The following is a 14,712-nucleotide window of genomic DNA, read 5'->3' on the forward strand; positions in this document are numbered from 1 at the left end:
GCGCGCACACACACACACACACACACACACACGCATCTGCACGCGCACATGTTCGCATGCACTGCCTCACCATCACATCCCAGGAGCACAAGTACTTCGACAGTGCAGACTGGTGGGTGGGTTTTCCGGGCTGAGTTGCACGCGCACCGCCCACAGCAGGCACACGTGCACCCTTCTTCACCTTTGTATGACCCATATAGCGCTGCCTTGACGGTGAATCTTCCCTGCATTTGCACGACCTGGCACTGCAGGGCCCTGGCCAAGGAGGGCAAGGGTGGGCAGGGCGGGAGTGCAGAGCTGTCAGAACTGCAGCCCAGGAAGCCAACGGCAACCATCACGGCGCAAAGGGGCGCGTCCAAGCTGGACGCCTCGCAACCCTCGTGACCGCCGCTGACGGAGCCCTGCAACGCAGCATGCCTGACTCTACGCCTTTAAATCTCGGATTGCCAGGAATAGGACGACCTGCCTCCTTGATCCCGCTGCCATTTTGCTACCTTGACCAACTCTTTTCCATGCTGGCATCCTCTTTGAAGCATTTTTCAAGGTTTACTGATTATACATCACTTGCCCGTTGTGTCTATATTGCTTTGCAATGCTCAAAGCAGCGCCAACCTTGGACTGAGGTCACCACCCACACCTAATGTCAGGTATGTCTGACTAGAAGCGCGCACCTCTGTGCGTGTTGAAGCCCCAGAAGCCATTTTTTGCTGCCAGAGGGCCCGTTGTGATGTGTGTGATGTGTGTGACGAGCACAATTAATGGTGGGTACTTGTTGCGCTTCGCACACCCACTCACACATTCGAATGCGCGCTAACACACGTTGGCACCATCTGCTCATACATCAAGCGCTGTTATGTTTGCGTTGGAGAACGTGAGTTGTGGTGCGCCACTGTCAACAAGGTGTTTCTGGGGATTTTTGTAGCGCTCATTTGAGCACTAGTGTTGGAAACTCTACTGGGATTAGTTGGAAGCCTACTTGGGTGAAAATTCACAGGGTAGCGAAGCATATAATCTTAAATAAGTGAATTTGCTGCAAGCTGAGGAATTCAGGGTTGTGAGGCAATCATAAAGACAGAGTTGGCATCGCATACGTCGTGGCTGCCGCCAGGCACTCAGGGAGGCACTAGAGGCCAGGCACCGCAGGGAGGCGCCGCAAACTCTCATGCTCATGCCTGCGCGTGGTCAACCATGTCCCAGGCCACGGTGTATCTTGCAATGCAGGACCAGAACGCATTATAAAAGTTGAAGGAATGCAGTATGTGAGTGTGCGGTCTTCATCTGGTATCAGTGGCTGGACCCAACAGCGCATGGGCAGGGGGCCTGCACAAGATCTGCAACCAGCGCTTTCGGACATCGAGGAGTCACCTTGGTATCAAGGGCGAGAAGGTGTCGTGTTTGCCCGGCAAAGTCAAAGTCGATAGCTCGAAATCCCGTGAAAGAAGCGTTGCTGCCCCTCGTTCTCACAGATCGGAGATCCGCACATCCGGGTCCCCCGCACCAGCACCCCGCACCAGCACCTCGTGATTGCACAGCGAAATGGCGCTCGCGACATCGACCAGCCGCTCTGGCAGCCTCAGATGCGTGCGGGCCCGGGCGCCCGCCGTTGGCACTCCCCGTGTCGTGGTGCGAGCAGCGTCGGTCGCGTCGCGGAGCGGGGAGCTGGAGGCTGTCTCTCCAGCCGAGGCTGGTGAGAAAATCATATTATAGCATACCTGCATGCTGGGCAACACCCAGGCGGGCGTGAGCGCATGGCGTGACATCACTGTCACGGCGCCGTGCGTGGCTGCGGCACCCCGGCGCCGTGACCATGTGCCCATAACATCGAGTTGCGCCGCGCCGCCACCGATGCGCAGGCGACTTAATCAAGGACGGCTGGAAGGTGCTGGATGTGCGGCCACCCAGCGAGGTCTCCAGGGTGAGGGGTGCCCCTCACAACATGCTTCGGCCGCGAGGCTGATGAATTGCGGCAAACCTCCTTCAGTAATGTTTGTGCTGAGCCCTGGCCGGCCACGCCCTCCCACTGCTCCATCTGAACCGGCCCCAATTGATCACGTGCATCATCCCCCACCCCTCGTCCACCCTGTTCAATTACACTGGACAGCTTCCAATTGATGGCGCTGTGGAGGCGGCGATATACCTGCCTGAGACCAGGAACGACCCGGCGAGTCTGATCAAGCGCTTTGCGACCTACAGTAACGGCGGCTGGTGCGTGCCACTGTGTGATAGGTAGCAGGGGGGGACACGGACATGTCTTGTGAACAGAGACACGGCCACACCCGCACAGGTTGCCGGGCAGTCAGGCGTGAAGTGCCTCAATTACTTGGCTCGCCCGCTGTACTGCAACCATTTCTGCTCCTTGTGTGCCCATCAACGCAAATCACCCGCCTGTTTCACACTTCAGGTGGGTGGGCGCGACCCACATGATCCCCAACCCCACCTGGAACCAGGAGGTGCGGCTGGTGTGGCTCTGAGGGCTGATTGGTGCTTGTGGGGGCCCACTAGAAATCGCACTCGCGGTGCAAAAAGTGCAGCTGCCGGTGTCCGTAGACCGGTGACCCATGGCAACCAGCCTGGCCCAGCTTTCTCAAGGCGAACTTGCGCCAGTACATCGCCTCTTGAACTCCCCCCCCCCCAGGTCGAGGCAGCCCTGCCCAAGGACGCCAGCGTGCTGGTGCTGTGCCAGGACGGTCTGCGCAGCCTGTCAGCGGCCAGGACCCTGGGCAAGCTGGGCTACGGCAACCTGGCCTGGCTGGAGGGCGGCCTCAACGCCGCCAAGCCCAACCAGCTGCCCACCAAGCCACCGGGCAAAGACCCCAGGTGCGCAGGGCAGGCGAGGGTGGTGCACTTACCAGTGCAAGGTCCGTAAAGAACAGGCGGCGATCAGGCTTCAACAGGCAAAGGGCACCGCTGCACACACTGTGCTCGTGCTGCTCGCGTCGGCGTTGGCATTTCTATTCAACTCCACTGAGACTCCACTGAGACATGGAGCTTGCATTGACTATCCCACAAAACGCGCACTCATCCTCACCAACAATCTGATGCAAGGTACGGCGGCATCGCGGGCCTGAGCGAGCAGATGGGCTGGACCAAGGTGCAGCAGGAGAACGGTGACTCGGCTTTTGCCGGTGGTGTCAACAACCTCCTGCTGGTGCGCAGCTTGAGGGTTCCCTGGGATCGCACGGCTCCCTGATCAACGGGGCCGCCTGGCTGCTCGACCCCCTCCGCCCACGCTCAGCCCTGATGTGATGCATGGCCGCACCACCCAGCATGCAACCGCCGCCCCACCCTCCCAACCCCGCAGGGTGTGGGGGTGTTCTTGGTGCTTGACCTGCTGTCCATCGCGGTTGGCTACATCAATGTCCTGATCAACGGGCCAGCAGTCTAAGCACAAGTTGCGGATGGCGTCGCTCGAAAACGCTTGTACATGTTCATGTGTGTGAATTAAAGTCGTCACTGACTGGTGCAGATCTGCACAGGATGCCTGCAATCGTGTCTTGTGGCTGTAATTTAAGGTGACACTGTCAGCTTAAATCACAGCCAGTGTCACCAATGGGCGGGCCATTACATCATGGCCGCAGGGTTGCGTCCTTCCCGTGTGGCTTCGTTGTTACAAATCAAAGTCAGAGGTTAAGCTGCATCTCAAAAGTCTCTACGTGCTTCGTCCGCCACCCATCTGGCAGCTCTTCAGGTGGCAGCACACGAACATGACCGAATCGAGCTCGTGCCGCCCCCAGCAGGGCCTCACGCACCTGCACTTGGCAGGGATGGTGATGCGCAGAAGTGGTGTTGCCAACTGCCTCTGCCATGGCCATGCGCACACACGGCACTGCTCGTCTGGCAGCCTAAAGCTTGCTCACGTGGCACAGGACCCCGCTTGGCCCCTGGCCCACAACACACACACACACACACACACACACACACACACACGCACGCACGTACGCACGCACACACAACCACACACGCACACACACGCACGCACGCACGCACACACAACCACACACACACACACATACACAGGCACGCGCGCGCACGCGCACAAGCACGCACCTCTGGTAGCCGCCACTCGTACGTGATGAGCACACGAGTGTGGGCGTCACTCAGGCCCTGCAAATTGACAGGGGTGAAGGGTCCGGGCTTGTTGGACATGGATGGTGCAAGCTGTTTTGGGACTGTGCTGCAGGCATGGGCAGTGACAAGGCATGTGGCATGACCAACACCAAGGGTCTTTTCCAGCCGAGCCACTCACCACGCAGGCGTCAATGAAGCCTTTGGCGTTGGTGGCACAACCCGTTGGGTCAGGATAGATGCTGCAAGACAGGTTTGGATACAACGGAGGGGTCGGGTGCGTCAGTGTGATGCTTGACTGTGCACAGTTGGCGGCATGAGGTAGATTTTTGTGACCATTTCTTTGATGGACCACGCAGTTTGTGGCCTGCATCATCTCAGCGTATTACAGATGCGCAGGGCCCGCTCAACCCAGCCCCCTTGGGGCGCGCACCTGTCGCTGGCCAGTACAAAATCCAGCGGCCCTCCCATGGCCTCGCGCACTGCCGCCACTGCCTCTGCCGCGTCGGGCGCGCTCCAATCCAGTGGCATGACCCCGGCACTGCCACGAGGCGGCACCTGCTGCTGCTGTGATTGGTAGCCTGAGCTGCCACCGTTTGCGCTCAGGGCTGCTGGCGTGGGTGTCGGCGGCACCCAGAGCAGCCGGTTTTTGGCCGCATTGCCGCGCGCGTGCACCAGCACGTCCCTCTTGTCTGTGTTGCAGTGGGGTTGCCAATGGTGAGTTTGCAAGCATGGGGCGCAACAACATCTACTTTGAAAAAACCCTTGATGCATCAGTGCACTTGACTACCCTGGGGATGTGAATTGCAGTGCACCAAGTAATTTTTGCCACCCTGCTCGGCGTCGGCCATGCACAAAGCCCCCGCCGGCTTACCCGTCAGCATGACGGATGCTCCCAGGCGTGCCGCCACCAGCCCCACAAGACCGCAGCCGGCTCCCAATTCCACACAGCGTGCGCCAGACAAACCCAGAGCTCGCCGCCGCACCCTATCCTCCAGCAGCGCGCACATGATGTAGCCCGAGTCCCACACGCACGCTCCCACGCGCACGCCCCCAGGTGCAGTCTTCTGCAACAGCATAGGGTTCTGCTTCATGACCACAGTCAGCAAGGCGTCGCTGCTGCCATTGGCGCGACCGCCATGACTGCTGCCTGGCTGGGCGTCCTCGGCGGCTGAAACCGTGACAGTCACCAGGTCGGCCGCCTGCGTCTGCGCACGGTCCACGCCCAAGAGCTCTCCCCGCACGGGCTGGCGGTCCACGGGGTCCCACCCCTCAATAGTAATGCGCATGGAGAGCCTGGAAGATTGTTGGAGCGGGGCAACAACAGTATGTCTGTCAATGTGCGGCCATGTCAGGCCGGCATGCTGCGCGGGCTGGTTCACTGGTGTGCTGCAGCCGTCACTGGGGCGGGTCTGCGCACGGGGGCTGCATGGTGTATCACTTGCCTGCTCGTGAATGTGAGTATACGGTATTGCCTTACACTTGTGACTTCGGGTTATCGTGAAAGCAGCGCTGGCGAAGTTGTAAAAAGAAGAGTGATGATCTGAGCCTGAGGTCGGCTCTGAGACTCAGGTTCGAGCCTGATTAGAGATTACGCAAAAGGTGAGTTGTCAGTGTTGCGCAGATTCAGAGCTGTAGCAAAGCACAGTCAAAGTTTCAAGCTGTCGGCTGGGTGTCATGGACCATCTCTGACTGCATGTGATGTACACTACCCCGGCAGGCCACACAACGGCCATTGCTTGCTATAATAATGCCCCACATGCTATCTCAGCCTACCCATCAGATGGTTTCAAATATAGATAGATAGCTAATACCCACAAACCTCTCAATAGTACCCGACCTTGCCCTGTGCAAAATCCATCCTGTCTCTACACCACCAGCACGTGTTCAGACACACATTACGGTACACCTAAGTTGCTTTGCCCCATCGTTTTCACCTGATATATATTTGTAGATTTATACATTGTCGGTTCAAACATGGAATTACAGGGATGGCGCTTTGTTACTTACTGCGATGCCAACTCATCCACAGGTAATGCGGGCCATAGGAGGCCAATGGCAGAGTGAGGAGATCGCATAATTCAACAATCCTCATCAGCATGCGGTGGCGCGTGAGTGTGTGTGTGTGTGTGTAAGTTTGCTTGCATGCAGGCATGCGTGCAGGTTGAAGCTGCAGCTGGTCAAGATTACGCTGATGTGCATGGGCTCTGCCGCAACTAAAAAGTCATTGAAGCAAGCCGCGCAAAGCCTGTATCCCTCATTCATCCTCATCATCAGACCCGTTATCATAAAGCTCTGAAGGAGGGCAGCCGCCTTGCAGCCGCGCCTGCCATTCTGCAACAGCGACGGAGGTCCCCGTCAGCGCGCTCTTCTCAGAGATCAGAGCGCGCAGCACCTGCAGCCGCAGGTCCAGATCGCGTCGGCGGCCCCGGGGTGCGCCAGGCAGCTCGGCGAGGACGCGTGCTGCCTCCTCCTCGTCTGCTGAGAGGCTGCTTGGGTAGGCCGCTAACGCCTTGGCGCAAAAGACCGCCAGCGCTGCCAGCACTGCAGCCTCTGTTGCTGCCGCCTCCGGCTGGGACAGCCGTCCCAGCACACGCGCAGCCAAGGCCAGGTCGTTTGGCCCCGACCTGATGCGCCACCCGGCCTTGACAAGCTCTGCCTCCCCGGCCAGCGATGCACGCAGCAGCGTGAGGCCCGTCACATCGGGGCCCGACGGCCCAAGTGCAAGCAGCGCCCCCGTGCCTTGCAGGCGGTCCATGGCCGCCAGCAGCGCACGATTTCGGGGACCGCGCGGGCCCGCGATGTCGGCAGGGAGGGCGTCGTACCTGCAGAGAGGTTGGCATTTTGCATGGATTTGACAGGGGCTCGTAGGGAGGTCGTTCAGGGGTTGAAATGCATCTTGCATCCATATGACCTGAGCCAACCAGAGCCGCGCCACGATGGCAGCCCCTCACACACACTAATAGCCATTCGCAACAATCAGCTTGCGGGCAAGGAGCCCGCCGCAGAGTATCACCTGGCATTGGTGTTGGCTGGGTCCACAAATCCATAGTCCATCAGCAGGTCGCAGGGGGACAAGCCTGGGCCATAGCTATCGAACACCTCGTCATCGGGAGAGTAGTCGCGGTGGGCGCACAGGAACGCCGTGTCTGTCTCGACGTCGTACTGCAGTACGGAGGCGTCACCTGTGCACATGACAGGGGAACGGGGGAAGGGGCAAAGATGGGGAAGCATTTTTGACAACGGGCTGGCGGATGGTCATGCGATGTTTGGAGAGTAGGAGGATGACAGGCGCGTGCGCGTATCTGTGCGATGTGCGGCATGGCAGCGAACCGGAAGCCCTGGTCCTGTGTATCCCCTGCACCTGATTCGCTGCTGTGCTGCAGCATGTCAGCCCACGGCACCAGAGCCAGCACATCCTGGCCGGCACGGTCCCAGCTGCGGAAAATTGCAGGGAGCAATTGGAGCGCGGAAACTGGGTGCCATGGCCAGTAAGCAGGCTGGCAGCTCTAGGGAGCAGGCGCCAATTCGCGCCTCTGCAACTCCTTCAAGGCCCCTCTGAAGCCAATTGGCAAGGGCCCCACCTGCCGAAATCTTCCATCGGCAGAATGGAGTGGTCTGGTTCTGGCGCCAGGTAAAGGCTGAACGCGCGGCTCAGCAGCACCGCGGCCGCCCACCCCACGCTGCCAGGTGTCACAAGGGGCTGCGGCAGCGACCCTGCTATGGGCAGCTCGTTGGCGCCTGCCGCCACCAGCGCTGCCGTGTCGCCCTCCACCTGTGCGCGTCGCGATTGCAGCAGGCGCGCCATTGGGCTGCCCTCGAGCCAGGCGCGCTGCTCGTCCCCCCACAGCAGTGGGTGGCGCGACATGTCGGCCGCCCTGAGCAGCGCCAGGTATGGTGTCCACGCGCTGGAGGGGTCCGCGCACTCGCAGAGCAAGTGGAGGATAAGGGCCTTGAGGGAGCACGGGCGTTCAAGGTGTTTTTGATGGGATTGTGGGTAGAGACGCTGTGTGCCGTCTGATAAATGTGTTCCATGGAGCAGGAGGCGGCGACATACGACCCGCTGCGTCCAGCTGTGACGCGAGCCCAGCGCAAACAGGCATGGCTGCAAACAGCATTACATCCCTGCACTTGCAGCCGCCTACCTGCCAGTCGTCAAGATCGCTGCGCTCCAGCAGGGGGCCGCACAGCGGGCTAGCACGCGCCGTGTCCGCGCTAATCAGCAGCGACCGCGGCACGGCCAGCAGCGGGGCGCCCTGCTGTACGGCCTTGCTCGTCACCATGCAGATGCCCCTGGTAACGGTTGACAATGCGTTGCGGTTGACAATGCGTAGGAGCAATGCCAGTGATCCCGATGCCGCCGGCACACTTGAGGTGGCCAGTGCCCCGTCAGCGCGGACAGGTGAGCACCTTCACCCGCGGCTGCTGCACGGGGCAGCACGCCTTGGATCAAGATTGCCCTATTGCCTTCTTTGCTCACCCTGAGGGTCCTCCTGCCGGCCGGGGTGTGAGGTCTGTTGGCAGGTCGCGGGCGCGCGCAACGTACCACGCCTTGAATTCCGCTGCAACCCCCTCAAGATCCTGCTCAGCGGCCGCCACGTCGCGCGTGGCAGCAGCGCAGCCGCAGCGGCCACGCCGCTGCGCGCGTCTGATCACAGGAGCCACACGCCATGCACATGTGGCGCCAATGGTGGCATGTGGCTGCACCCATGGGTTGGTGCAGGCCGCGCGCCCGCTACGCACGCGACGAAGCAGCGGCTGGGGCCCCGCCAACACGCCGGTGGCCACCATTTCTGAACAGCGCTGTGCGTTGCCAGCGGATCAGATTCGCAATCAAGCGTATCGATTTGAATTGATCAAGGGGAAGAGCTGGGCAAGCAAGACTTGCAACCTCCAAAAAAGCTCGTTCCGGCGTGCGTGATCAGCAGTGCTCACATGTGAAATGATAATGGTGGAATGCCGTAGGAAACAATTACATACGGGAGTGACAATCTGATATTGTACTATGGACCATTCGTGCACAGTCGCGGCTTTGATGGTTCGACAGTGAGCAGTCCGGTGAAAGGTATTTATCAGCACGTATTCACAGGGGTGCGTGCTCCAGGCTGTTGCTGGGTTGCGCGGGGAGGTCAAAGCTCAGATCAGAGCACTACCAGGTCAAAACGACAGTCGATGCGCGTGGTGGTGCACCCCTCGGACGAGTACATCGGGGCCAACCTTGCAAAAGGTTTTGAGGTGCGAACGCCGTGCCCAGCCCAACGCGCAGTGTGATGCGATGGGGTTGCGCCCGACACGATGCGGCGCTCGTCAAATCGAAATGCGAAGCTGCACGCTTCCCCCTGCATCGCCCATTGTGCCGAATACTACACCTGCAGTCGGCGGGCTATGATGTAGTGTTGTGCGCCAAGGATGATGTGGCGGCACTCCAGGTGATGCTCTGCTAGGGGTGATTGTGCTTCCTTGTGCAGGTACTGTTTTTGATGTATATGCATGTCTGAAGGCACAGCTAGCGACTAGGTGGGGTCAAGTTGCTTTCATTGCTCCTTGTCGCAGGCAAGGGCGCTGGATGCCGATGTGGTCGTTTGCGCGCTGCACGGCAGCGAAGAGGCTGCATCTTTGGCAGTCCAGGCGATGGCACGCCACCTGGTGGGTAGGCTTGGACGAGTCTGAGGCAGTGAATGTACACCAAGGGCAAAGTGGCACCATGGAAACACGTGGCCGTGCCCCAGCCACTGCTCAACACATTTGCAGAGGAGTTTCGTTTTGATGTCTTTTGGTGCTGCACTCACAACTTGAACGCAGGAATCAACGAGCAGGCAGCAGGTGTTCATAGCCATCACCACGCCACTGGCCTGGGCGGCTACGCCGCCACTGCCTGCCAGCAGCGGCGGCGCGCCGGCAGGCGCAGTGGCATGGCCAGGACTAGCAGACAGCAGTGGCGCTGCGGCGCCGCCCGGCGGCGACGCCGTCGGCAGACCAGTAGATGATGAGGCAGCGCCTGGACATCGGGGGGCAGAGTGCCACGAGCAGAATGGGGTCACAGCCACCTATACAGAGAATGACGCGACAGCGCGGCAGCCCGCGGCCTGCGCCGCCGCAACGCACCGCGCAGAGCACATGGTTTTGGGAGCAGCACGATTTGGGCGGCTGGCAACACACGTGGTGCTGCCAGGGGTGCTGTATGGTGCTGGCGAAGACGAAGCCCACCTGCACGCCCTATTCAGAGCCGCTTGGGAGGGCGGCGCGCTGCCCTTGGCAGGCGCCGGTGTAAACCGCATCCCCACGCTGCACGTAGCCGCCCTGGCAGCCTACGTGGCCGCATTGGCTGCAGCGTCCGTGAGCAGCCTGGCGCTGGCGGCGCGAGCAGCAATGGCGACGGGCCCTATCGCGCGGCAAGCGCTGCAGCAGACGCTCCTGAGTGAGTCAGCAGTAGCAGCACAGGCAATGGGCGGCGGTGCAACAGCTGCAGAGGCTCTTACTCCGCTCAATGTGCCGCAGTACCTGTTGGTAGCAGATGAGGCCCCAATCACACAAGAGCGGCTCCTGGCGGCAATCAGCACCGCTTTTGGGCCGCAGCTCTCCGCCTGTGTGCAGTGGCAGAGTTTCACAGATGTGCTGGTCACTTCAGAGCCTATTGACGATCAAGCCGGCTGCGGGATCAACATTGCCACCACTGCCAAGCAGCAGCAGCAGCAGCAGCAGCAGCAGCAGCAGCAGCAGCAGCAGCAGCAGCAGCAGCAGCAGCAGCAGCAGCAGCAGCAGCAGCAGCAGCAGCAGCGAGAGGCCATGCTTGTGCTTCAGACCCTCGATCTGCCCCTCAGGACAACCCCATTGCCCGGCGCGCGGAACCCTGCGTACCTGCGGCGAGGCAGCTTTCTGGAATCGCTTGAGGGGGCGGCTGCTGAGATGGTTTCCGCGCGCCGCCTCACTCCGCTGCGCCTGTTGGTGCGTGGAGCACCTGCGGCTGGCAAGAGTGTTCTGGCTGCACGGCTGGCGCGGCAGTATGGGCTGCCCCTCATCCGAGCGTCCACAGTTCTGGCAGAGGCGGCGCACTGTGACTCAGAGCTGCAAAAGGTACGTGGCATGGGTAAAGGCGCGCGGCAGCACACTAAATGCTTCCAATGGGAGAAGGGTCCGCTGCAACCACCGCATCGCGAGAGAGGCGGCCGCCACATGCGCTACAACCGCTTTGTCCCTGCGCGGTCCGTGCCAACACTCGCAGGCCCTGGCAACCGAGATAGCGGGCAAGGATGCCCGCGCAAGCGCGCGGACCATGGTGCGGCTGCTACAGCACCTGCTGGCCCGCAACCCTGTTGCCACAAGGCGTGGGTTCATCATGGACGGGTGGCCCCGCTCGCTGGCTCAAGCGAAGGCCCTATATAGCCCGCAGGTCGCAGGCAGCAGCATGGCAAGCATGGCCGGGGAGCAGGCAGCAAGCTCACCAGGCGGGAAGGTAGGTGGTGTGCTAGGTGCTTGGCGGCGGTGGCCTTGGCGGCGGTGGCCTTACCCCAGCAAGGAAGCGGGCAGGCTAGGGCGCCATGCTTGTCGCAAAACAGCGGTGGTTGTGAGCAAATGTCAGTGTAAATACTTCACATCCTGGGTTCATTCCCCCCACACCTACCAATCAGGATAAGAAGAAGCAAGCAGGCAGCAGCAGCAAGGACGGTGGCAGCTTCAGCGCTATTGCAAAGTCAAAGCGCGCCAGCATGGCCGGCGGCGGCGTGCACGAGGACGCGACAGCCTCACCGGCAGAGCCCGCACCCATCAGCAGCCGCGACCTTCTGCCCCACTGGGTGCTGCAGCTTGACGCGCCCCGTGAGGAGTTGCTGCGGCGCACCAAGGGGCTCGCAGCTGCAGAGGAGGCTGCAAATGCTGCGACAGCAGCCGCAACGGCGGCGGTGGCAGCAGCAGCAGCGGCTGCTGTGACAGCTGCGGCTCTGGCTAGCGGGACCAAGGGAGCGGCCACCGGCAGCGGTCAGCAGCAGGCAGTGGCGGCTTTGCGGGCGGCCAAGAAGCCTGGCCTGGCCGCAGGGGGCAGGGAAGCGGGCAGCACGGAAATTGAAGTGCTGCGGCCATCTCATAACAATGAGCGCGACTTCACGCGGCGATATGATGCGTGGCGCGCCCTGGTGCAGGAGGATGCTGCTGAGCTGGCGGCCAGGGTGAGCACCGCCAGGCAAGCAGGCACGGACTGTGTGATGATGATCGCAACCTTGCTTATCGAGTCATAAAGGTCTGCAAGCACCTTCGCAAGCGTCTCGACACAAATCATCCCCAATGCCGTGCGTCGCACTGCGCGACCCCGCAGCGCTCTGCTGCCCTGGCAGCAGCCAGCATCGTGGAGGGCCCCGAGTCCACGGCGGACGGCAGGCCGCGCGGTGGTGGCGGCTCCACACGCACACCAGGCACCAGCCGTGCTGCGACCCCCTCAACAATGAGCGGCCCTGGGGCAACGGTGCAGGCAGCCACCGATGAGGGGGACAGCAGCACAGCTCATGCGCCTGCGGTGCAGCTGCAGCCCTTGACAGCGGCCGACATCACCCTGCCAGAGCACGGCGGTTTCCCCGCATTCTTTGTGGAGGCCGGTGAGCAAAGGGGCAGCAGGACGTTGATTGGCGCGTGAAGGAGTGGCCTTCATCAGCTGTAAGTAGCCCCCATCATTTTCGATTGTTGCTGCCTACCCTGCCTTGCAGGGTGCAGCTTTGTGGCGCTGGACAACCCCTGCGACGAGGCACTAGCGGTGCTGCCGCAGCCTTGGGCTCCAGAGGGAGCGGCAGCAGCACACCGGCCAGACCAGCTGCTGCTGCCGCTGCCGACTCTCGAGCAGCGCCTGCACGAGCTGATTGGCCTGCCTCACAATTATGATGGGTTTCCGCCAGAACTTGATGGGGGCCTGGCTTCTGTGACCGCCGCAGTGGCGGTGGCGGAGGAGGCACGTGTGGCGGCAGCGGCAGCGGCGGCGGCGGCGGCAGAGGCAGCAAGAGTTGCTGAGCAGGACAAGGAGCAGAGGTGCCAGCAGGTAGGGCCCAGCTGATTGAAAGGCGGCAACGAAGATGGACGCTGGCTTGGGCTGCCCTGCTAGCTGGCAGTGCTCATGGCACAGCGATACCTGCCTGCCCCGCCCTACATGCCACAACTCAACCTCAACTCCCACAGGAGCGCACTGCAAGAGAGCAGCGCCAGCGCCGCGAGGCGCGAACGGCAGCGGGCGCAGGTCCCCTGCGGCGCTACCTGCTGCAGATGGTGATGCCGACTGTCACAGCTGGGTTGACACAGTGCGTGGTGGACCAGCCGCCAGACCCTGTCCAGGTGTGACACAAGTGGCGGTGACTGTAAGGGGGTGGGAACCGCTGGCCACCGAAGACTCCCCCCTGCTGGGGCATGCCCTGGTGCATTCCTTCACGCCCCCGAAGCAATGCTTGCGCCCGCTCACACTATCATGATCATCAGGTCCTGGCCAGGCGGCTGCTGGAGGCAGCGGACGCGCTGGATTCGCGCCACCGCGACCCCTATGACGACGACGCCTATGCAGAGGCTGAGGCCAAGGTGGTGGCAAAGAGGGCCCGCGATGCTGCACGCGCAGAGGCGGCACGCCTGAAGGCAGAGAGGTGGGCTGCAAGCAAGCAATATTTGGGAGGGTCCAATCCTGACAGGACAGGTCTGCAAGCCGATGACAGAATGGGTCAGGTGGGTTAAAATGTTTCGATTTGTTCTGGGATGTCGGCCTGAAAGTGTACGTCCCCAGCTGACGTAGATTCTGATTCTGAACCTCTGCCTTGACCCCGGCTACCCCCAGGGAGTCGGCGGCAAGGGCACTGGAGGAGAAGGCACGAGAGGCGCAAGCAGCGGCAGAAGAAGCTCGCGCTGCGGCACCACCCGCCGGCAGCCTGCAGCAGCAGGGGTTGCCTGCTCCGCCAGCGACAGTGCCTCCACCCGAGCATGGCGGTGGCAAACAAAGCCGCAAGGGCAAGTAATGGCGAGGCACCTACTCAGCCCACAATTCGTTGCGAACTTGGTCTGGTGTGACTCGGCATCTCGCTGTGTTCGCTGAACAGGGTCAACTTGGTTGTCACAGACTGAGTCCTGTTGGTGGATCCTGTTACATGAAGGTGTAACAAGGTGCCTGCGTGCTGGCCCCACTCCTTGAGTGTGGAGAAGCAAATGACATCATTCAGAACCTAACAAAACCAAATATGCGAGAGTCCCAGCACTCCAAGGCTTGGTGTGCAGCTTTGCCACGGCACCGCTCAATGTAATGCACCGCGGGCTGCAGATCCAGGCAGTGCCGCCCCCGTTCTCCGCCCCCTGGCCGTGCCATCAGAAGGGGTTGACGATGACCTCCGTGACGTCGGGGAACTTGTCCTTCACCGCAGCCGTAATGCCCTTGGCCAGCGGAGGGGGGCCCTGCGCGACCGCCGCGCAGAGATCCCGGGGTGTTGGGGGGGGGAGCGATGGGTCATGAGCTGATGCAACAGCTGTGTGACGCGCGACCCTTGCACCGCGCAGCACAGCCGCAATCGTTTACCACAGGCTTGCACAGGCATCCAGCGCAAGCTCAACCGTGCATTGCCTGCAGGCCTGTCCAAGCCCCGTATGCAGCGTGAGCGTGACGCATCATCTGCCCCCACCCGCACCTTGTAGCGCAGC

The 14,712-nt window shown here is 61.4% G+C and overlaps 4 protein-coding genes across 4 annotated transcripts in view; 3 read left to right on the forward strand and 1 right to left on the reverse strand.

Moving 5' to 3' along the window:
- The window catches only part of MNEG_4934 (hypothetical protein), a gene marked incomplete at both ends in the record, with an annotated part of 730 nt that extends 346 nt beyond the window's left edge, over positions 1 to 384 (forward strand). The window contains 2 exons of the mRNA XM_014046588.1: positions 84 to 112; positions 252 to 384. Coding sequence (XP_013902042.1) covers positions 84 to 112; positions 252 to 384 — 162 coding nt within the window. The remainder of the gene's footprint in view (positions 1 to 83; positions 113 to 251) is intronic.
- Positions 385 to 1,536: 1,152 nt separating this feature from the next.
- MNEG_4935 (hypothetical protein) lies at positions 1,537 to 3,385 on the forward strand (the record flags this gene model as incomplete). Its single annotated transcript, XM_014046589.1, has 7 exons — positions 1,537 to 1,687; positions 1,854 to 1,915; positions 2,102 to 2,205; positions 2,402 to 2,450; positions 2,636 to 2,817; positions 3,046 to 3,148; positions 3,302 to 3,385. 7 exons carry the CDS (start codon positions 1,537 to 1,539, stop codon positions 3,383 to 3,385), a joined length of 735 nt encoding a protein of 244 aa, XP_013902043.1.
- Positions 3,386 to 6,322: 2,937 nt separating this feature from the next.
- MNEG_4936 (hypothetical protein) lies at positions 6,323 to 8,348 on the reverse strand (the record flags this gene model as incomplete). Its single annotated transcript, XM_014046590.1, has 5 exons — positions 6,323 to 6,890; positions 7,082 to 7,250; positions 7,430 to 7,503; positions 7,650 to 8,017; positions 8,211 to 8,348. 5 exons carry the CDS (start codon positions 8,346 to 8,348, stop codon positions 6,323 to 6,325), a joined length of 1,317 nt encoding a protein of 438 aa, XP_013902044.1.
- Positions 8,349 to 10,434: 2,086 nt separating this feature from the next.
- MNEG_4937 (hypothetical protein) lies at positions 10,435 to 14,039 on the forward strand (the record flags this gene model as incomplete). The annotated part of the gene is made up of 9 exons (XM_014046591.1): positions 10,435 to 10,483; positions 10,694 to 11,010; positions 11,288 to 11,341; positions 11,694 to 12,227; positions 12,374 to 12,650; positions 12,759 to 13,084; positions 13,222 to 13,374; positions 13,516 to 13,673; positions 13,862 to 14,039. 9 exons carry the CDS (start codon positions 10,435 to 10,437, stop codon positions 14,037 to 14,039), a joined length of 2,046 nt encoding a protein of 681 aa, XP_013902045.1.
- Positions 14,040 to 14,712: the final 673 nt, after the last annotated feature.

This window comes from Monoraphidium neglectum (genome assembly GCF_000611645.1).
Source record: "Monoraphidium neglectum strain SAG 48.87 unplaced genomic scaffold scaffold00710, whole genome shotgun sequence".
Lineage (NCBI taxonomy): Eukaryota > Viridiplantae > Chlorophyta > Chlorophyceae > Sphaeropleales > Selenastraceae > Monoraphidium > Monoraphidium neglectum.